Source organism: Halichoerus grypus, chromosome 6 (genome assembly GCF_964656455.1).
Source record: "Halichoerus grypus chromosome 6, mHalGry1.hap1.1, whole genome shotgun sequence".
NCBI classification, from domain to species: domain Eukaryota; kingdom Metazoa; phylum Chordata; class Mammalia; order Carnivora; family Phocidae; genus Halichoerus; species Halichoerus grypus.
In genome coordinates, this window is record NC_135717.1 from 96,417,130 (window position 1) to 96,440,136 (window position 23,007).

General features: G+C 33.3%; 1 protein-coding gene across 1 annotated transcript in view; it reads left to right on the top strand.

Moving 5' to 3' along the window:
- Positions 1 to 19,186, top strand: part of ETNK1 (ethanolamine kinase 1) — a 65,688-nt gene extending 46,502 nt beyond the window's left edge. The window contains exons 5-8 of the mRNA XM_036113101.2: positions 2,158 to 2,241; positions 4,162 to 4,322; positions 12,961 to 13,034; positions 13,368 to 19,186. Of these exons, the coding sequence (XP_035968994.2) occupies positions 2,158 to 2,241; positions 4,162 to 4,322; positions 12,961 to 13,034; positions 13,368 to 13,440 (392 nt within the window). The 3' untranslated portion in view covers positions 13,441 to 19,186. The remainder of the gene's footprint in view (positions 1 to 2,157; positions 2,242 to 4,161; positions 4,323 to 12,960; positions 13,035 to 13,367) is intronic.
- The last annotated feature ends 3,821 nt before the right edge of the window (positions 19,187 to 23,007 follow it).

The window sequence follows — 23,007 nt, forward strand, 5'->3', positions numbered from 1 at the left end:
CAGGACTGGGCTGTGTATTTTTATTGGCATGTAACAGTTAATATGAGCTCTACAAGAATTTGTGTTTAAAGAGTTAAAGTGATCAACAGCTACGATTTTAAAAAACTGTGTATTAAAACTGTTTTGGTTGGCTCAGTTGTGCAACCTGTTGAATCTTCTTGAATCCTGATTTCATAAGGCCGGTTGGATAGGTATATCCCAGATTATTGTGTTTATTAGTCTCTTATCTATTGACAGTTTTGTTTAGAGAATTCATCTTAATCTTTTTAAACTGTCGTTTTTTTTCCTCCTAAAAGTAATGTTTATTGTAAATAATTTAAAATACAAGGGAAAAAAGGTCACTTGTCTATCACCTGTAATGAAACCAGTTGAAACGTATTGTTTTGGTTAATTTCCATTCATCTTTTTCCCCCTATGCATTATATGTTATTTCCTCTCTCTCCAGGCATACTATTTTAATATTTTGGATCACTGTGTTTACTATTTTATATCTTTTTTTCATATAACATCTGTAATTCTCCTGGTCATCAAATAATTTTTGAAAATGAAAATTTTTTTTCATGGCTGCAGAGTATTTTATCATGATGGTGGTTTTCACCCTTTTATTCCCAGAACAAACTCTAAAACATGTTCTCACTTCCCATTCTGCAATTTAGTAAAGTGATTTGGTTAACTTTAAGACTGTGGGATAGTTTTTTGAATTCAAGACTATAATACTTGTGGTGGTTCAATTGCAGTGATTTATTGTATTCACCAGCATTTTAAAACCTTAAATATATTTTGTCAGTATGCATGTAGATTTTGATAACTGGGTTTTGATACTTTGGAGATGCTTACTTAATTTACTCTAGACTTATTTATACAAGTTTAGAATTACATATTAAATGCAATTACATTAAAATTTTTTTTGCTTTTATGTAAAATATTCCATTTGCCATGATATTTTTGTGTCATGTAATTCTCTTTTTCTGAGTTTGGATATGATCAACATATATTCCTAAATTAAACATATATATCTGTATCAAGATCAAAAGCTCTTTTATTTAGGAAATGCCAGTGTGTGTAGACCAGGAGTTTGTTTTGTTACTTCAGTTTGACGTTTAAAAGTGTAACTACGCATTTGCTATGCATTTTCTCGATATAAGCTGCTTAGGAACTGTTCTTACAGCCATCTCTGTTTGTGTATCCATTTTAACTGTATGGCCCCGTAAGCCTTTGAGTTTGTGATGCCTGGTGTTGACAGTGACCCATTTTTATTTTTATTTTTTTAATGTCTCTAACTTTCTCTCTCTTTTAAACTTTTTCTCTTATCTCTCTTTTAAAAGACCAATGTCTTTGTTGAGACAAACCCTCTATAATACTTAGTACTCAAAAATGAATGTTCCTGAGCAGGAGTATGTTCCTTGGGCAGGTGGAACAGGATTGTCTTTGGAAAAAAAGGAATGAAATATGCATATATATTTAGCATTAATTTAGAATAGGAATCTAGCTTATGTAAAAATTTCTCAAAATAAAAAGTTTACAATAAGCAATTTTACCTTTGTTCTTTTTAAAAAATAAAACAACCACCTTAATGCTGCTCAGGTATGCTATTGGAAATCTTATTTACGTAACATTGCAGGATAATACGAGTTTATAGCAACCAATTTCTTAAATTAGGGATATTAAGTTGATCAAGTATCATAGCATAACTGCAGGGTTCACAGAATTCATCTTTTAAAGTTTATATTTGATTTGTATATGTAAAATAGCTTGTCAGTTTACTTTTGGAGTATCATACTTTGTTAAAATTGCACAGGTTATTAATTTCCAAAGATTAACTATTCATTTCTAATTAAACTTGAATTTTTAAGTAACTGATGCCCCCTTGTGGTGAAAGGGATATTTTGCTTTTATTTGAATTTGGAGAATGATTATTTTGACTTTAATATAGTGGACATTAATGTTCACAAAGAAGCTGTTGACAATATGTAATTTGAATTTTGTAAAGCTCATTGCCATAAAATTCACAGCCTTACCCTGTATTGTCTCAGAAGTGCATGTAACCAAGCACATACAATGAGACAAAATTTTGGAAGCTATTTAATTACAAATAGCATAGGGATTTTCTGATCATATATATGATTTCTTATGTCTTTGTTTTTGTGTCTCACATAGGTGATGTACAGTTCATTGATTATGAATATTCTGGATACAACTACCTGGCATATGATATCGGAAATCATTTCAATGAATTTGCAGGTAAAATCCAGGGCGTAACTAATGGAACAACATATGTAACTTTGAAATGATACTTTTAGAATTGTTTTTTTTTGGTTTGTAGTTTTTCTCTAGAGAAGTTCACCTGGGAGTAGGAACAACATTTTTTAACCCTTTTCTGACCTTGTTCTTTGTTTTTCTTTATTACTGGAAGAAGGAGAAGAGATGACCCTTTCCTTAATTCCTTAAGGAAAATAAGAAAAGAAATAATACTTGTGGCTTAGAGTAAGACCTGATGTAGTACAAGGTGCTTTATAAATCTCATCTCATTTTTTTCCTCCACAAGAATCATGTCACTTAGGTTATTCCCAGTTTACAAATGGAGAAAGTAACTTACCAAGATCACAGTAAAATACAGAGAACTAAGATTTAAAATTTTTTTTTAATCATTTAAAAGCCTTTGTTATTTCCATTGTATACTTGAGCTTTAGGAATAAGAAGCTCAATAATTTGGTTTTTTTTTTTTGTCTTTGGCTATGAATAATTGAAAAGCATCCATTTTATCCCTGAAAATTAATCTTTTATCACTGTTAAGTATAAAAGCTTTAGGTTTATGTTAAAAGGAATTAATTTAAAATGCATTTTATGACTATATTTAGAAACACAAAATGTTCTAAAACTAAAGATTCCCCCTGGAAATGCCCCCTGGATGGGATATACTTAGTAGGAACTTTTCATTGCTGAATTTATATTTGTATAAATTTATGCATTTCTATATTTTCATATACTTCAGGTTATCAGACTGGGAAAAAGTTGGGGAGGATTTTAATTTACATGTTTTCAGTTATTTTCCTACACCAAACTTTTCATATACATGCTATATCCCCACACATGTGCTGTACATATTTTCACATATCTTTGGGAGGGAAAACAGCTGTGATTATAATGAGATATCACCATATCCTTGTTAGTATAATGGGTAGTCACTGCTGTCGATATGAAAGGGGAAACTCCAGTGATCCTAGTATGATTTTCTGTAGGAAAAAATTAAGCTAAAGCTTGCAAGCTAGGTAGAATTTGAGATGTGCAGATAGAACGAAAGGAAAGCACTGCAGGAAGGAGGAAGAATATGTCAAGGTGAGTGTACCTGCTTGTAGGATATAAAACTGATGAAGGAGAATTTAGGGGTTGGGTTATAAGACCAGGGAAGTAAAATTTGGATCAACTTATGCAGAATGTTGAGTGCTAGGCAAAATAGTATGAACTTTATTTTCTAGGTTAGCATTTTTCAAACTGCACATCTTAAAACCAAATTTGCAGGGTAATTATTTTAAAGCAAGGAATGGAAAAGAAAAGAAGTAGAAAATATCAGAGTTGGAAGGCATAGTTAGAGTACGTATTGTTTTGTGGAACCTAATACTAGGAGAGTATATCAAGTTTCAATATAAAATGTATTTCTTACCCCGTGAGTAATGTTCAAAAATGTTTTTAGAGTTGTAGTTCTAGGAAATGCTCTAAATATTAGTGTGCATAAGAATTTCCTGAAGTGCTTATTAAAAGCACTTTTGATGCTTTGTGATGATGAAATGTATTGTGCTTTAGAATTTAAGTTGGAATACATTATGATTTTTTGGTTTATTTTAATAAATGCTATTAACATCTAGTTATTTTAGGATTTCTATAGGGATTTTTTCTTTTTTTTAAAGATTTTATTTATTTGACAGAGAGACACAGCGAGAGAGGGAACACAAGCAGGGGGAGTGGGAGAGGGAGAAGCAGGCTTCCCGCGGAGCAGGGAGCCTGATGCGGGGCTCAATCCCAGGACCCTGGGACCATGACCTGAGCTGAAGGCAGACGCTTAACAACTGAGCCACCCAGGCGCCCCGTCCTTGAGGGATTATTAAATACATAGAAGATAATGTGTTTTTAAAATCTTTAGTGTACTTTTTTTTTCCATTTCAGGTGTGAGTGATGTAGACTATAGTCTCTATCCAGATAGGCAACTACAGGGCCAGTGGCTGCGTTCTTACCTTGAAGCCTACAAAGAATTTAAGGGCTTTGGGACTGAAGTTACTGAAAAGGAGGTGGAAATACTCTTCATTCAGGTCAATCAGTTTGCATTGGTGAGTTTAAATATAAACCATGGAAGATTTTTTTTTTTTTGTAAGATTCTTAATATAATTTTATTGTTTTTAAAGATTTTATTTATTTGAGAGAGAGAGAATGAGAGATAGAGAGCACGAGAGGAAAGAGGGTCAGAGGGAGAAGCAGACTCCCCACTGAGCAGGGAGCCCGATGGGGGACTCGATCCCGGGACTCCAGGATCATGACCTGAGCCGACTTAGGTCGGCTTTACCAACTTAACTTGCTTAACCAACTGAGCCACCCAGACGCCCCATTGATTCTTAATATAATTTTAAAAAGCTTTTAAATTTTCATCATCTTATAAAACAGTTTCCCATTTTCAATTTTGTGCATTTTTGTTCAAAATAAGGACAAAACACTGTTGTTTACAATTCCTCTCTTGTAATGCTTTTGAGGACAGAGATTTTGTTTCATTCACTTACATATCCCTCACCTCTAGAAAAACAGTGCCTACCCACATGGTAAGTGCCCAGGAATAATTTAATGAATGGATTCTTGTTAGAGTTAGGGTTAATTGTGAAGCAGTTCTTTACATTATATCTATTCTCTTTATGTCACAAAAAACATAATCAAAAACAGATTTATGGGAAATGAGGTTTTCCACAGTACGTTTAATCATCACATCTTAAAATATTAAAAGTAGATTGGAAGAACCAGTAGAATTATGTTTTCATAACTTAACCAGTATTTTATCTTGATCTTCTTTTGATAAGCAGTTATTTCCAGACCCACTTCTCTGTACTCTTAAGCACGTTTGTTTTTTAAAAAATAGTTCATTTAAATTACCTTTTGAGAATGATGTGATGAATTAGAATGAGCTTTCAGCTAAGGTGTTACACAATTAAATTGAATACTAGTTTGAAGTTATTTTAGCTACTTATTTTTAGTTTTAATATAATTTGATACAGTTGACATGGGGAATATTTGCTGTGTTGTCTTTACAAATAGACCCTGTTGATGGCTCATGGGTGTACTGTTTCCATTGTCTTAAGAGTAGCGTTTTCCCAGAGCCATTCAGAATACATCTCAAGTAAGAGGGTGTGCTGAAACTTGACTCATCTTCTGTTCTGGTATCTATTTTCAGTAGAACTGTTGACTAAATGGCATGCTCTCCAGCTGGTCCTAGGATGCCTGCTGTTTCTATATATTCTATTTAAGCATGATCTTAAAGTAGGGAATGTAGGGTTTTTTCTCACAAGGTCACTTAATGAGCTTTAGAATCACCCTAATACTTCTGTTTAGCCAGTTTCTATATTAACATGAGGAATATTATTGTTGCTATAATTTATATTTTTTACGCACCCATTAACATAAATTATTCCTAATGCATTGAGTTCATTAATTTCCACAAAAAGTCCACATACCTTATAAATTCTAGTCAAACAGAACCACTATTTACTATTAGAGAGCTAACTTGGGTTCCTTGTAAACTTTTGATGATAAAAATTCAACAACTTTGGATACTGTGGTTGTATTATATATACATGGTATTGAAAAATAATTCTGGATTGATTATCAAGTTGTTTATAAATATCCATTAATCAGATATCTAGTAATTATTATTACTTTGGGTCATGTAGATTGGAGGCTTAAAAGAAGAATAAAACAGTGCATTTCTTCAAAGTACTTATAATTAGGAAGGGCAAATAATAGTGTACAAAATACTTCTTTTTGGGTAACATTTAACTCCCATCCCTATTTAAAATTCTTAGCAAATTAGAATTGGAGGGAAACTTACTTAACCTGATTTAAAAAAACAACAGTATTTAACCTGATTTTTTAAAAAAGAATATATGAAATGTACAGCAAACATATTCATGAAATGTCACATGTTCAGGAGAAGGTCTTATAGAAAAAGAATTAGAGGATGGTTGAGACAAAAAACTTCAGTACCTTTTTAATAATGCTCATTTAGCATGTCTTCAATTTACATAATCTTTAGTTTTCATATAATCATTACACAGTAGGTTTATGCTCTGAGATTCTCATACCAGTTTCCAGTTTTTCCCCATTAAGAAACCATTGAGAACCAGTTATGAAGCCAAGTTTCGTTTGAATTCCTCCTCTTATTTAAATTGTGCTGGAATCCTCTCTCTTTTGAGGTGGGTTACTTTCTTGCATCAGGGCCTCTTTTGCTATCTTCAGAATAGAAAGAATATAGCAAAATTTAGATGAATGCTCACATTTGGCTTCAGCCCCTCTTACTGAGATTACTAATTTTCCTGAGATTTGATGTATCTGCCTTTCTTTTTCAAGGTTGTTTTTGTAGGTTTTTTTTTTTTTTTTTTTAAGCTAGCCAGTTTATGTAGTTCTCTTACCAACTCTTAATTTCATCCCACAGTCATTTAGTAAATGTCTGTCACAGTCTCAAGTGTTTGAATGAATAAATAATTGGGAAGGTAGGGGGAAATAAAAGCAAACCCTCAATCTTTTTTCTTTATCATCTTTCATGCACTCTTCAGACCACTGCAGTCTTGTCTTCTCCTCTCACTATTTAAAAAAAAAAAAAAAAGTTCATGTCAGGGTTACCAATAATGACATAATTACTAAGTCCAGTTTAGACTTTATCTTTTTTTTTAAACTTTGTCTTTATCTTACTTGCTCTGCCCATATCATTTAACAGTATTTACCATTGATTTTTAGAATTTTCTCTTTCATTGCCTTTTGTGATAACCATTCTTCCTTGGTTCTCCTCATTTGTGTTTTCCTACTCAGTTTCCTTCCTTGACTCTTTTTTTTCTTCCTCTTTTCCCAATCCTTTTATAATACTGGTGTTCCGTAGTGTCCTGAATTTGGGCTCTCCCCTCCTTTCACTTTATATACTTTCATTGGGTGATCTAATTCCATGACTTTTTTTTTTTTAAGATTTTTTTTTTTATTCATTTGAGAGAGAGCGAGTGAGGGCAGGAGCAGGGGGGAGGGTCATTGGGAGAGGAAGAAGCAGACTTCCCGTTAAGCAGGGAGCCTAACTTGGAGCTCGATCCCAGCACCCTGAGATCATGACCTGAGTCGAAGGCAGATGCTTAACCGACTGAGCCACCCAGGTGCCCCTAATTCCATGACTTTTACTGTCCTTTCTGTTAATGATCCCAAGTTGAATTGCTTTCCTGTGCCGATCTCCCGATTAGTATCTGTCTCTATCTGGTGTTCCTTTTGTAATTGAGCACAGTATGTCCAAACTTGAATTTTATTTCATGCACCCTGTCCTCTGTCCCATTATTTATTCTTTATTCTGTCTTGGTTTAATTAAAATATCATCTGAATTCTGTTTTCTGAAACCAGGAAAGAAGGAATTTTCTTTTATGTCTTGAGTTCCTTTTCATTCTCACATTTTCTCTATTTCCAAGTTCTGTTACTCCCAGTTCCTAAGATTCTCTCAGTTCTAACCCTTTCTCCTTAATTGTATGATCTTTGACTGAGCTCTTAATCTCTCACCTGTGTTAGCCTTTGCCGATCTCTTTGCCTCCAGGTTTTTTCTGTCTGTATTTCATCCTTTACATTTAAAAAGTTATCTTTTTAATAACTAGATCTAATTCATGAATCTAATTTTATCACGTTCATACTTTATGGTTTCCTGTGACCTATAGAGTGAAATCCAAATGATAACATTCTTCAAATTCTTATTTCCCATTTTCCACCTCCCATTTCTGCTCTAGCAGAGTCATCTTGTTTTCTGCACAATCCATGATGTTTAAAGCCTATATGCTTTTTTATAGTTATTTCTTCCTACTTAGACTGCCCTTTTCCCTGCATCCTCTGACAAGTTCCTCTTGTTCCATTTGGACATATCTTAAATACTGTTTCCTCCTTTGGGACTCTTCCTTCCTTGTTCACTTGTCACGAAGAGAGCATATACATTATAAAACTGAAAACTGATTTGATAAGTGGGGAAAAGAGGGTTTTTTAAGATTTTATTTTTGGAGTGCTCACGCATGCACACACATACACACACACAGGCAGAGAAAGGGGCAGAAGGGGAGAGGGAGAGGGAGAGAATCCCAGGTAGACTCCACTCCTAGTGAGCATGGAACCTGACTGACGCAGGGCTCCATCCCATGACCCTGAGATCATGACCTGAGCCAAGTGGGATGTTTAACTGACTTAGCCACCCAGGTGCCATGGAAAATGGCTGGTTAAATGTTTGTTTATTGCTGAGGGCATGAGCAGACTTGTAAATATTAAAAGACTTCACGTGTCATTGATTGTTTACTGTAACTAATATTAAGATGGTAAACAAAAGTAGGTATTTGTATAAAATCAACTAGAGTATACATAATGGGTTTTTAAAGCTGTTCAGAGTCTTTAGACACATTATTTTCAGACTTTGGATTATTTCTAAGTGAAATCTTAGAGTTTTTAGGGGTTTTTCAGAAAGGATACATTTTAGTTATTTGTTCATCATATAAAGCCTTGAATTTTTCTTTGCAACAGAGATGAGTAGCCTAGAAATTAAAATGCCCTTTGATAGACTTACATATCTATAAATTCCAAATCTGAAAGAAATAGGTAAATCACACAGAACATTACATTATTTTATTTGGACTTAAATATTCTCTTTGCCATTTTGGGGAATACAAATGATGAATGGACTCTTCCTGCATTTCCTTTTCATCCATTTAAGACTCTAATTTTACATATAAATTTTTCATTTTTCACCCTGTAAAAGGTGTTACCTGCCAAAATGAGATTTTTGTAAAGTTTTATGTATAATTGTTCTCTAGTGTAGAATCATTTATTTATATGAATGAATGCTGCCTGAAGGTGGAGGGAAGAGCTGGTTTGATGTTATTTTTAGGTGTAGAATTTCCCATTTTCAGTCTTTCCTACTTACAGAATTAGCCTAATAGGAAGAGATTACAGTAGCATCCACAGATGATTTTTATATCACTTAAAATATACCTAGGTGATTTAGACTAGTGGATCTCAAACTTTTTGGTTTCAGGATTCCCCCTTTATACTTCAAAATTTTTTTTAAGACCTCTATGAGCTTTTGTTTGTTTAGGTTAATTGTCAAGATTTATCATATTGAAAATTAAAACAAATTCGAAATATTAAGTAAATATTTTTTAAAATAATAAACTTGTAGGGGTGCCTGGGTGGCACAGTCCGTTAAGCATTTGACTCTTGGTTTTGGTTCAGGTTGTGATATCAGGGTTGTGGGATTGAGCCCTGCATTGGGCTCTGTGCTCAGCATGGAATCTACTTGAGATTCTCTCTGCCCTCTCTCTTTACCTCTCTTGCTTGTTCCCCCCGCTGAAATAAATGAGGTAACTATTTTCCAAAACAAGAACAATTAGAAGAATGGCATTATTTAAACTTTTGCAAATCTCTGTAATATCTGGCTTAATAAAAGCTAGATTCTTATATCTACTTTTGCATTTCATCTGTTGCAATATATTGGTTTGGTTAAAGTATATAAAGAAAGTTCTGTTTCACACACGTGTTGTTGGAAGAGGTGAATATTTTGCCTTTTCAGGAATTGTGGATATTCTCTTTGCTACTTCACCAAAACTCAGCAAGTGATCATTTCTTAAAGGTTAGTTGTAAAATGTGCAGTCTGAAAACATCAGTTAACTTTTTGTACTCCAGTACATTATAATCCATTGGTTTACCTTGCACTTTGAATGGCTCTTTTAGCAGTGCTTGATTTTGTAGTTTTAACATTAGTAAGTATATTTGGAAAATACTGATTTGAGTTTGTATAGATCTTACAAATATTGATACATCTTATATAAAAATATCACATCCATTGATATCACAATCAGTATCATCAGAAAAAGTTTTAAGTGTACTGTATTGAGAAGCTGTTAAGCTCACAGGGTCAAATACAAATTTTCCAAAGTTCTAATTTTAGGTTGAATACTTGAAGACTATCATTGGCAACAACTACTGTCAATTAGTTTCATTGAAATGACAGGTTCTCTTTTTTTAATCTGAGAAATATCTGCCAAATGCCCAAGTCTAATAACTAGTTCGAATATCAGTTATTCTTTCAAGTAAAAATGATGTTCCATTAAAGATGTACAAGTTCAGCTCACAACTCAGTCATAAATGTTTTTCCTTAAAAGAATCTTCCTCCTTTGGGTAGAAATACAATAAAATGAATACTTTCAGTGGCTTCATAAAGGACATTCTTTAGCGAGACTGGCCTTTTACTGTGTGTAGTGATGATGTGTGTGTGTGTGGATGTTTGGTACCGCTGTCTTGACATATTGTAAGGCACCAGTAGCTTCACCCACCCTTGCTTTTAAACCATCGGTGCAGATGTTAAGGTAGTCAAAAAGGCAAGTAACACATTAATAATATTATAAATAATAGTTTTGGGCCTCAGGAATCTCCCGTGGTTGAGAACCACTGTTTTATACTTTAAAAAGAAGGAAGGTGCATCTCATCTCATAATTCACTTCTCAATACCTGAGACATCCTTGGGTAGAAAGAAGACCATTTTTGAAAATTTTTATTATTTTTATCATTCTTATTTATAAAATGATATTAATTAGCATTTTATTGAATGTTTGTTACATACCGGATATAGAGACTAGGCTCCAGTGAATCTTTAAAAAGAAAATAAACTTGACGGGCGCCTGGGTGGCTCAGTTGGTTAAGCAACTGCCTTCGGCTCAGGTCATGATCCTGGAGTCCCGGGATCGAGTCCCGCATCGGGCTCCCTGCTTGGCAGGGAGTCTGCTTCTCCCTCTGACCCTCCTCCCTCTCATGCTCTCTGTCTCTCATTCTCTCTCTCTCAAATAAATAAATAAAATCTTTAAAAAAAAAAAAAAAAAAAAAAAAAAATAAAAAGAAAATAAACTTGTTAACATAAATAGCATTTAAATGAAAAATAACTGTTTTCCAAAACAAAAAACAATTAGAAGAATGGCATTATTTAAACTTTTGCAAATCTCTGTAATATCTGGCTTAATAAAAGCTAGATTCTTATATCTACTTCTGCATTTCATCTGTTGCAATATATTGGTTTGGTTAAAGTATATAAAGAAAGTTCTGTTTCACACACGTGTTGTTGGAAGAGATGAATATCACATCTTCCTTTTACAGATGGGGAAACAAAGGTACAGATGGGTTAATTAAATTGCTCAAAGTCATACAGCTAGTAATTTTTGCAGTTTGACTCCAGAGCTCAGCTTTTTTCCCCCTAAGTTAACCATTAGGCTTCATGTACATGTACTTTAGGTGTTTACTCTTTACAACATTGTTTATTCTTTCTATATTTGATGGGAAGTTATATATTCTGATAGTGATTTTTTGAGGAAGTTAAAAACAAAATGCAATAGTAATTTTTAAATAGATATTTTTATAGCAACATACTCTAAGATCTTTAGAGGGTAAAATTTTGTTTTATATGTATAATTTCCATTAATCTTTAAAACAATCCTGTGTGGAATACAGAATGGCTAATAGATTCCCATCTTTTTTTTTTTTTTTTTAAAGATTTTATTTATTTATTTGACAGAGACACAATGAGAGGGAACACAAGGAGGGGGAGTGGGAAAGGGAGAAGCAGGCTTCCCGCAGAGCAGGGAGCCCGATGTAGGGCTCGATCCCAGAACCCTGAGATCACGACCTGAGCCGAAGGCAGATGCTTAACAGACCGAGCCACCCTGGTGCCCCTAGTTTCTCATCTTTTAAGTGATGATTTGGACATTAAAAATTTGTGACTTATTGAAGGTTGCAAAAGGAGTTAGTGACAGGACCTGGACCTGAACCCTTACAGTTCTCAATTCAAATTAAGAATCCTTTCTCATACACCGTGTTGTTTTACCTACCAAATTGGGTTGTTTGGTTGTTTTAATACCAAGATCACAGCTGTGGAGTAATTTTTTTTAGATACCTTTTGTTGTTACTATAGGGAATTTAGCTGAAATAAGACCCTTATCTTTAAGACTTTTTTCTAGTTGTAGTATTTCTAGTTGGAATAGACTACTTCGTGGGAAGTGAAGTTTTATGATTATCAGAATCTTAAAATATTTTTGTGTTTACCTGGAAATAGATTGTAAAGCACACACACAAGTAGTTATTTTACAGTTCCTACACATTCATCTGTTTTTCTCTTAAAGTCTTAAGACCCATTTTTCTCTGACATAAGTAAAATCATGTTACTTTATGTCGTGGTTGGTTATGCAGAATTGTTGGGCCAATAAAAATTGTTTTCAGATGTTATGTCTAGAACATTTTTCATATTTAAATATATCTTTTGTTTTTGAGATTTGGACTTTTTTGTTTATATTTTTATGTCAAAAAACAAAGTCTTTTGGTAATTATGTATTTTATAGGAAAGCCTGTTAGCAGTTATAACCAACATCTATTCGTGCTTATGCCGAACTCTGTCTCCACAAAGCAGTTACAGGAATTGGGCTCTTATGTTTTAAGCAGTTATAATATATTCTAACCTCTTTTGGTGTGGACAGAAGTGATCTGTAGCCATCCAGGTAACCTCACACTTTAGTATTACCTGTGTTTTAAATATTTTATATAAAAAAAAAGCGTCAAGACAATAGTTCTGCATGGAGTTGATGAAAAGGGGAAATATTAATTATTTGACAATTGTTTTATAGAGAAATATATTATCATAATTCTTGATTTTCCTTCTCTCCTTTTTAGGCTTCTCATTTCTTTTGGGGATTGTGGGCTTTGATTCAAGCCAAATACTCCACTATTGATTTTGATTTCCTTGGGTAAGTTTAATTGTACTATATGCATACATTTGTCCCCGCTTTTTTTTTCTCTTTTGATGTACACGTAGAACCCATAGGGTACACTGTAGTTACTATTTTTAGTCAAATGTTATAAGGGTTGCATACATTTAAATAATTGGTCTGCAAGGAAATCCTGGTATCATCTGTTAAATACTGTATTAGGAAAGTGTCCAGTAGGTGGTGCAATAAACTAAAAATATGTCCTTTGAAAAATCCTAAAACTTAAAAAAAAAAAAAGTTTAGAAGGGTGAGTGGAAAATGAAGGAAGGATTTTTTCATTTTTTATTAATTCTGTTATTCATTTCTCACTAGGTATGCAATTGTTCGTTTTAACCAATACTTTAAAATGAAGCCTGAAGTTACTGCATTAAAAGTGCCTGAGTAAAGAAGAGATTTGATTATTCTCAAGTAGCTGAACAATGCTTGTGTATCTTTTCTTAAGAAATTTTGAAAAGCCAATATTTGTTAAAATTCTGTTGTTTAATTTGGTTATCGTGCTTTACAAATTATGCCTCTAAACAACCAATCTATTTTTTAAATAGACTGAATGATGTCAAGAAGTATACCTTACTGCTATCAGTATGTGGCAGATCAGAAGTTTGTTAAATCTGCAGAAAGGTATAAATATGTCAGTTTAATCCTTTCTTTGATAATTTATGTTATATGTGAATTATTTATTATAAATTTAACATAATTCTGTGACTGCTTTCATCTGTTTCATCTGTTGGTTGAGTGTAAGCAATGAAAATGTTCCAGAGAAAATTTTTTTAAAGTTTTACTTTAATAATATTAATTTTAGCAAAAAATCTAGGTGTTCAGTGTAACCTTTTTATCTTGATACACTATAAGAAATATGAATCATTCACTCTTGAAATGCCAGATACTGGTATAGATAGCTTAGGGTGTTCATAGAAAAGTATCTGTGTATGAGGGTAAGCTACATTTACTGTCTACATTTAGTGGTACATCTTTTTGAATTGAATATTGGAAAGTGTTTTTCTCGGGGGGGGGGGATATATCTTAAAATTAAATTCTCCTTTCCATACATAGTCTGGCAGTATAAATATTAATATTTACCTATAATCCTGGAATAGATATACAATTTTATGTTACCAAATTCTGCATTAAATAATGTTTTCACATACTAAATATGGTCATTTAAGTTGCTAGTTTGTTCTTAAAATTTGATAATATCACATTTTTTTAAACCAAAAATTTTGTTTTACTTATTGAAATATTCTGTGTTTTTGTCTGTTTAGCTAGTAGAACAAATGCTAATTTTTGAAACAAAGATAGAATGATTATCATACTTGGGAACAAGAAAATAGCATTTAGATAGATTCTTTTTTCCCTTTCAAGATTCATTCCTTAAAACTTTGTTTCATGTTTTAGTTTGGCTCCATGTCTTTAGAGTGATAGCAAATGATTACGTGATGTATGTAGGTTCAGAGAAATAAATTAAAAGCAGTTAAAAGAAATAAGGAACATTTAGGACATTGATCTGATACACTTAAAATCCAACAAAATGTGAATTAAACAGAAATATTCATGGTAGGGGGGCTTCTGTTCTAGTTTCTCTTGATTTTGTTTGTGTATTTTTTATTTTGTTTGGGAATGAAAGGGTGGCAGTTATATGGAAGGAAGTTAGATCTTTGCAATAAGTAGGCTTCATGTTTTGAAGACTGCTTGCTGCTTTGTGGAGTTGAGCAGTCATGGTTAACTTTACTTAGAAAATTAGTCTGACAAGCTTTGCACTTTGGTCACATAAGTGCCCATGTACAAAGTTGACTTAATGAATCTGCATATTCAGAATATGCAACTACAAATATATCCTCTGAGAAATCTTCTGGGGAGTTTGATGTATTATTATTCCAAGTGACTTATATCTCAGATAAGTGCTTTAAAATACTTGGATTATCTCAAGATGTTTAAAGCTAATAAAGTAAGTAGAAACACTTAAAGGCCATTTTAAATGGTAAATTCTAGTTACATAAATAGAATCTTAAAATCTGCTTGTGTCTATAACAGTGTTAGACTAAGATTTGTTTTCTACCTCCCCAATGTTACAAATGTTCACTTCTGTTTTTATAAACCATATTACTATAGGATCAATAGAATTTTACCTAATTGACTGAATGGAACCAATTAAACAAGTGATAGCCTTTTACATAATGTTAGAGTGAGCTTGAAGAATTGTTTTTGGTGGAATTTTCATCTGTGGTTGGAACATTTTCTTAGGACAGTGAATAATATGTAATAGCCTTGTTTTTTTTTTTTTTTTTTTCTTTCTAACTTTACTTAAAGTGCAACAGTATATATCTTGGAGAACTATGGGAGGAGAGAAGATCAGTTTTCTACCTTACTCCATATTCTTCCAACTACTTTGAGTAGAGATTCACTGAGCCTTTGCTGGTAGATTGTGCATAGCTGCTAGCTGTGATACTCAGAGAGGTTCATATAGAACTGAATGTAAAGGTGAAGAGAGGCTCTCACTTTAGCCCTAGGAGTATGCAGTGGACCTGGAAACAAAATGAGACATTTAAGATATTTTCCCCACTCTGTGGCTAGATTTTGGGTGTCATGATGCTCCCACATCCTGTACAGGTTTTTGGGATCATGCTGCAGACTAAGAGGATTCAAAATTGCTTCCCTTTTTATTAACCATTTAAAGGATTCTGAAGGAAAAACATCCCTCTAAAATTTGTCCTTTGGCTTGCTGAGATAGTCTGTTGCCTTTTTATGTTAAGCTAAGGAACTTGAATGCCTTACCTAATAACTCAGCTGGTAGTAAGTTCATTTTGTAAATAATGAAAATGGTTGTTAGAGAAGTGGCATTCATGTATACTCATTGTTGTTAGTCAATAGACCATAGTGGCCTGGATGCTTTAACAAGCAAAATTCCACATTTTTTCCTTTTGTTCCTTACATACTTGTATGATCTTACCTGACCAGTAATATATATATATATATATATATATATATATTTTTCCCTCTTGACCCCATGCTACCACCTGATTTTCTGGAAATCAGAGAGATGTGGTAGTAAATAATACTGTTCACATGGTCATTTGAGATCAACATGAGCACAAAACTCAACTAGGTCTGCCTGGAATGTATATAAAATGGTGTAAATAAAAATTTGTAAATTAGTGTGAATTGTATCTTGCATATGAGATTGTGTATTGTTTTGCATTCTCTTTTGTAGATTTTTTTTTTTTTTTGTAAGCAAATGATTCAGCTCTTTGGTTTTAGACTGGAAATAGCCAAAAGTTCCGGCTGCACAGTGGGATAACAAGAGGAACTGGAAAAATAGGGTTTATCAATTTTTGTTAATGTCAGTACTTATTTATTTAGCCTCTCAGTGCCTAATATGACTTCTCTTCATTCTTTAGTTGGCCATTAGTTTTTGTGAGATTAGGTTCCTATAAGCAGTAAATTAATACACTGCTAGAGCTCCTTTCTTTGAGTCATGATTCTAAGCTAAAGCAAATTAAAAGCATAATGTGATGATTGCAGACTGAAGTATTATCCTTTCCTATTTTCAAGGTTAACTTTTTTTCTACAAAGAAGAAAAAACCTTGAAATTTTACATGTCTCTGTGAATCTAAATCCCATATATATGAGATATGGTAATAGCTCTTGGTTCAACTTAAGCATATCTCATTTGGCTTCTCTAAATATGAAGTTGTTCATTAGGGGATTGTAAAAGAAAAGACGTAAGTCATGAGTAATCTTTTAATGACTGCTATTTTCATCTTTGCTGAACTACAAATATTTATTTCAGCTTATAAATATGTTACTAAGCTTCCAGATTTAAAGGAAAAAAATTCCCCCAAGCACTCTCAATTAAAAATTAAAAACCTTCACTTTATATAGATTTTCCTTCTTTATATTACACAAAGATTTCTGTATCATTTTTAATTCCTTCATAATAAGAATGAGAATACTATCAGTTTGATTTTCTGCTTTAAATTGCTTTTAATAAGCATTTTAGATGCATTTCAAAGTGATAGAGACTTAAGCTTCTAATATTAATCAGTCATTCAGTTGATAGACAAAGTTACCAATGCTTTATGCTAGGAGGAGAGTTTTGTTATTGGCAGCAACTTACACTACTTTCCTCAAAAGGCAAACACAAGTAATTATTATGCACAAAGGAAATGAATTATAAGTATGTGGTAAAGCAGCTTTCTCTTTATTTCAAAATTGATGTGCTCTGATTTTTCTTCCTTAGTTCATTAGATTTAGAATGTCCTTTGACTGGAAACTTAGTTACATATTAAAGCAATCTGTTTGGCTTTTCTTTTCTTTCTTTCTTTTTTTTTTTTTTAAAAGATGTTAGTTATATTGAACCACCTTTTTTTTCCCAGTTACATATCACTTGTGTGATTACAGTGTTATGTCTTGGGTTTGATGTTTTTGGACAGAAAAGCATATCAGTTATTTTAAATGATATTTTTTCCCCCCATCTTTGAAGCTTAGTCTATAAATGTGTTTATATAAAAGAAAATGCTGGGGTTTGCATTACTTGAATACTTGAAAACTGAAATTAGTAAGGTATTTTACATAATGAATTAGATTTTTCTTTTTTTTTTTTTTTTGAATTAGATTTTTCTGAATACAGTTTTTAAACAAACAACTTTCATTTCTGGATCATAATTTGAAATAGAAGGTTTCAACTCTTTGAATGGGAAAAAATGACAGGCTTATAGAAAAATACCCTTTTGTGTTTCAGGCATCCCAAATTCAACTTTTTTGTAGGTTTCTGTCCTAAAACCTGCTTTCTCTTTTCTCCTGTACTTAATGCACTTACTATGCTATAGATGTTATCAAACAGCAGGTTAAAATAAAATCTCTGTTCATTATGAATCTTTCAGCTTTTCTAGTTATGAAAAATTGCTCTGTAAAATACTCTTAATCCCTAAATATAGGCATATTTTTGTTTACATCTTACCCATTAATGGTATAAATACCATTAATCATTCTAACAGAACACAAGATGTTTATAAAAATTGAAAACATTACATGTTGTATTTCAACTAGTTAGTGAAGGGTAAGAAGAAGATGGCTGATTTGAATTGTTTCATTAGTTAAATTTCAAAACTCTTTAATAAAGGAATTTTCAGAGATAGGTTGAGACCCAGTAGTATCCATGTAACTAGCTTTTATGACCTGGAGAAAATGCCCAAAAAGCAATAGAGGAGACGAGAAGATTTACTTGCCATGGTTGTGGTGTGCTGCTACTTCAATTTAGGTAGTGACACACTGAAATTTTTATTGTCCAGTAATCTGAAGAAATTCCCTGTTGTTTATGTGTACTAAACTAACTATAAATTGGTGGAATCTGCTAAGAGGAAACTTTTTAACTGTATTATATTGAGGAACCTTTTTACAGCTGGGTGAAGTTTCCATGATATGAAGTATTTGAATTTTAAAATAATACTGTTATCATAAGAAATAAGACATGGCATTATTCCATGTTCTCAAGTGATAATTTCCTTATTGAATTTCAGAAGAAAAAAACAAAATGAGTAATTGTCACTGCGTTAGCTGTATGTTGAATTGGAAAATTGTGGCATAAAGCTTAAATTTGTGTTTATCAAATGTGAACCATAGTAGTATAATGCTGCTTTGTATATACTGTAAGTGCTACAAATAGTCTCAGCACTGAAATGTATTGATACCTCTCAAATGAATGCAAATTTTGATGTAGGTGTTTTGATATGCCTCAGAAAGTATCTGAGTGTCTGAGAACTTGTTAATCTGTTAATGGAGATACTTCCTGTTTTTCGTTGCATATTTTCATGTTTAAAATCTAATTTTTACATTTTTACTACTGTTAATTTAAGTGTAAAATTTGTTCTGTGGAAAAAAATGAGGTTGCCAGTGAAGAAAACTAAAAATAGCCTCATTCATGTAACTGCTTAAGTAAAAATACATTTTTGCTGTATGTTCATAAACTTTTAATGAAGTTGTTTGTATTTCTGTTTGAATATAAGTGATGTTTAGGCTTTATTTCTGTTTAATAAGGCCTTTCACCATTGATTAAATGAAGGAATGTATCTTTTTGAAGAGATTTATATTCTGTAAATAAAAATTGGTTGTAACAATAAAGTTGGGTTCTAACTGCAGTGTACCATAAATCTTGTTGTTATTTCAACTTATTTTGGTGGTTTTTCTTTTTTGAGGGGGCAGAAAACAAGACTTTTCAAAGTGTATAACTATGTATTTGAAGTGATTATTTTTTTTTAATTAACATATATTATTTGTTTCAGGGGTACAGGTCTGTGATTCATCAGTCTTACTCAATTCACAGCGCTCACCATAGTACATACCCTCCCCAATGTCTATCACCCAGCCACCCCATCCCTCCCACCCCCACCACTCCAGCAACCCTCAGTTTGTTTCCTGAGATTAAGAGTCTCTTACAGTTTGTCTCCCTGTCTGGTTTCGTCTTGTTTCCTTTTTCCCTCCCTTCCCCTATGATCCTCTGTCTTGTTTCTCAAATTCCTCATATCAGTGAGATCATATGATAACTTGTCTTTCTCTGATTGACTTATTTCACTTAGCATAATACCCTCTAGTTCCATCCGTATCCATTCCCACCAACAGTGTAGGAGGGTTCCCCTTTCCCCACATCCTCGCCAACATCTGTCGTTTCCTGACTTGTTAATTTTAGCCATTCCGACTGGGGTGAGGTGGTATCTCCCTGAGCTTTTGACTTGGATTTCCCTGATGCCGAGCGATGTTGAGCACTTTTTCATGTGTCTGTTGGCCATTCGGATGTCTTTGGAAAAATGTCTGTTCATGTCTTCTGCCCATTTCTTGATTGGATCATTTGTTCTTTGGGTGTTGAGTTTGATAAGTTCTTTAGATTTTGGATACTAGCCCTTTATCTGATATGTCATTTGCAAATATCTTCTCCCATTCTGTCGGTTGTCTTTTGGTTTTGTGGACTGTTTCTTTTGCTGTGCAAAAGCTTTTTATCTTGATGAAGTCTCAATAGTTCATTTTTGCCCTTGCTTCCCTTGCCTTTGGCGATGTTTCTAGGAAGAAGTTGTTGCGGCTGAGGTCGAAGCGGTTGCTGCCTGTGTTCTCCTTTAGGATTTTGATGGACTCCTGTCTCACATTTAGGTCTTTAACCATTTGGAGTCTATTTTTGTGTGTGGTGTAAGGAAATGGTCCAGTTTCATTCTTCTGCATGTGGCTGTCCAATTTTCCCAACACCATTTGTTGAAGAGACTGTCTTTTTTCCATTGGTCATTCTTTCCTGTGAAGTGATTATTTAAATCTATAATTCTCTGGTTTTATATAGTGTTAAAAAGTTTTGAAAAAAGTTTGCTTTCAGAAACTTAGTTGAGATGAGAGTGGAATATTATGTAACTCAGTAAACAAATTCTATTTATTTAGTTAAAAAATTCGTTATTCTTCTAACCACTGTACTTTGTATCTTCACTGTGATTAGGGCCAGAAACAGATAAATAAACTCTCCGGGACTTAGCATCTTAGTCTAGGCAGGGAGTATCCATTCAATCAGCATTTATTAAGCTTTAATTATCAGGTAATGTGATAGATGGTGGAGATACAAAGATATAATCTCTACCATCAGATAATCATGAAGGTTAATTCTCCATAACAAAAATAGTCAGCTCTGTGTGTGTGTGTGTGTGTGTGTGTGTGACAAAATGTTTTCCAATTTAGGTTTATCTAGTGTTCTCTAGATAAATTTCTATTAGAATGAGGTTATGTGTCGCCAGCCGAAATACTACAAAAGTGTTGTGTCTTTATGAGGGTATCACATCTGAGGAACTCATTGTTGATGTTGATTTTGATCACTTGGTCAAAGTATTATTGTTCTGTGTCTTCACCTTGTAGTGTTTATTTTTCCCCTTATGGGGAAATAAGCAATCTCTGGAGAGAGAGAAACTTTTAAGATTAAGTATCTTGCTTGTCAAACATCCCATTTCCCTCCCCTGACTTAGCAACACTTGATAGTTGTCTAAACCAATCTTTATGATGGCTGCAAAATACCATTTTTCAGTTCTGTTACATGATACACATGTATCAGCATTTTATTGTAAGGAATCCTCCGTCTGTATGTGTGTGTATCTATATCATCTACCATTCATGTGACAGTATTTTAAGTATAGACTCTTAGGCTTCTAGTTTATTTAGTGGATTATAATCTGTTACTGTACTTATTTACATTGATGTTAAAATGTCTGAGATTTGGCTTGGGGGAGCCCCATCAGATCTGGCTCCTTCTGATGTACCAGAACATGTTTTGAGCACTTTATTACTTTATAGTAAAATAAGATGTTCCAGACTAATTTTGGAACCTTCCAGAGCCTTGGAATCAGCCATTTTTCCAAGGAACTTTTTTTTTTTGAAAATGGTATTTAGAAACTTAAATCTGAGAACTAGGTAAACTCATTAGTTCTGGGATATCACATCCCAGGCCCTTTTAGCTGGCAGAGCAAGGAAACATTTATATGTAATATATTTTAGAAATTGTGAGTACATACACTTCAGTTTGCCTCTCCCATTTCGTATTTTTTTTCTCCCTTTACTCTGATGATATATATTTTGTTAAGAATACTACAGAATTAATGTGCCCTTTTCATTCATTGTATTACATGAGGTATGAAATGTTAATATGTTTTACTAGTGATTTTAACCTTAGTCATTTGATTAAAGTGGTGTCTGCCAAGTTTCTCCCCATCTTCTTCTTCTTTTTTTTTTTTTTAAAGATTTTATTTATTAGCGTGCCCTTGAGCTCTAGCACGGGGAGAGGGGAGGGAGCAGAGGGAGGAGAAGCAGACTCACCGCTGAGCAGGGAGCTGGATGGGGGCTCATCTCAAGACCCTGGGATCATGACCTGAGCTGAAGGCAGACGCTTAACTGACTGAGCCACCCAGGCGCCCCTCCCATTTTCTACTTTTAATTAATAAGCATCTTGTGGGAGGAGATGGCAGGAGTTTCACCTACTCTGAAACTAGGTGATTTTTGTGCTATTCTAGCATCCATTAGCAGTTTTTGCCTGCAGCAGTTATTGTGATGTTTGCCTGTTGCTGATATTCTATTTCTCTCTTTCCTTCTACTTTCTTTCAATTTTAATTCTAAAATTGAAATTTTATTGTAGGGAAGAGCTATATTCCTTCAGTTTACTTATTTATTCATCTATATCAGAACACAAGGATACTTAATTCTGTAGGTTGTAATCTATTACATTGTGTTGCTCACTTTTTCACAGTTTGGTGATTGAGTGAGAGCTCCTTTAAGTTGGCTGCTGTATCCTTTCAATATGCTCGTATTGTTTCTTTTTTTTTATTTTTTATTTTTTATTATTATTATTTTTTTGGCTCGTATTGTTTCTTGAGCACTTCCTTTTCTGGCAACATAAGGCTTTCCAGGCTAGGCTTGTACCTTCCCTGCCCCAACCCTCAATTCAATTATTTCTTCAAGGAGCCCTGACTATAGAGAATGAGATTTAGAAACTAAGATCTGGGTGCCAGGTGTGCTCATTGTTACTGGGTGTTACTGCTTCTATATTCTGTCAGGTGACAGTATCAGGAAGTTTTATATATATATTATGTATTTATATATTAAATATATAATATATATATATTATGACTTCATTTTGAAATCATTTAAGACTTACAGAAAAGTCACAAGAATAGTTCAGTGTACTGCCATATATCCTTATTCAAATCCCTCAACATTTCACTTCCTTTTCTTTATCTTTTTCTCTTTATTTTTGTGAATTATTTGAGAGCAGTTTGCACACATAAATCTCATTTACCCCTCAATACTTGTATTTCCTAGGAACACTGTCTTCTCACCTCCATTTTTTCTATGTATGTAGTGTGTTATTTTTTTCTGGCTCTTTTTTTCCTTTCCCCTCTTTCCCTCCCTCTTCCCTTCCTCTCTTTCTTCCTTTCCCTTCCTTCCC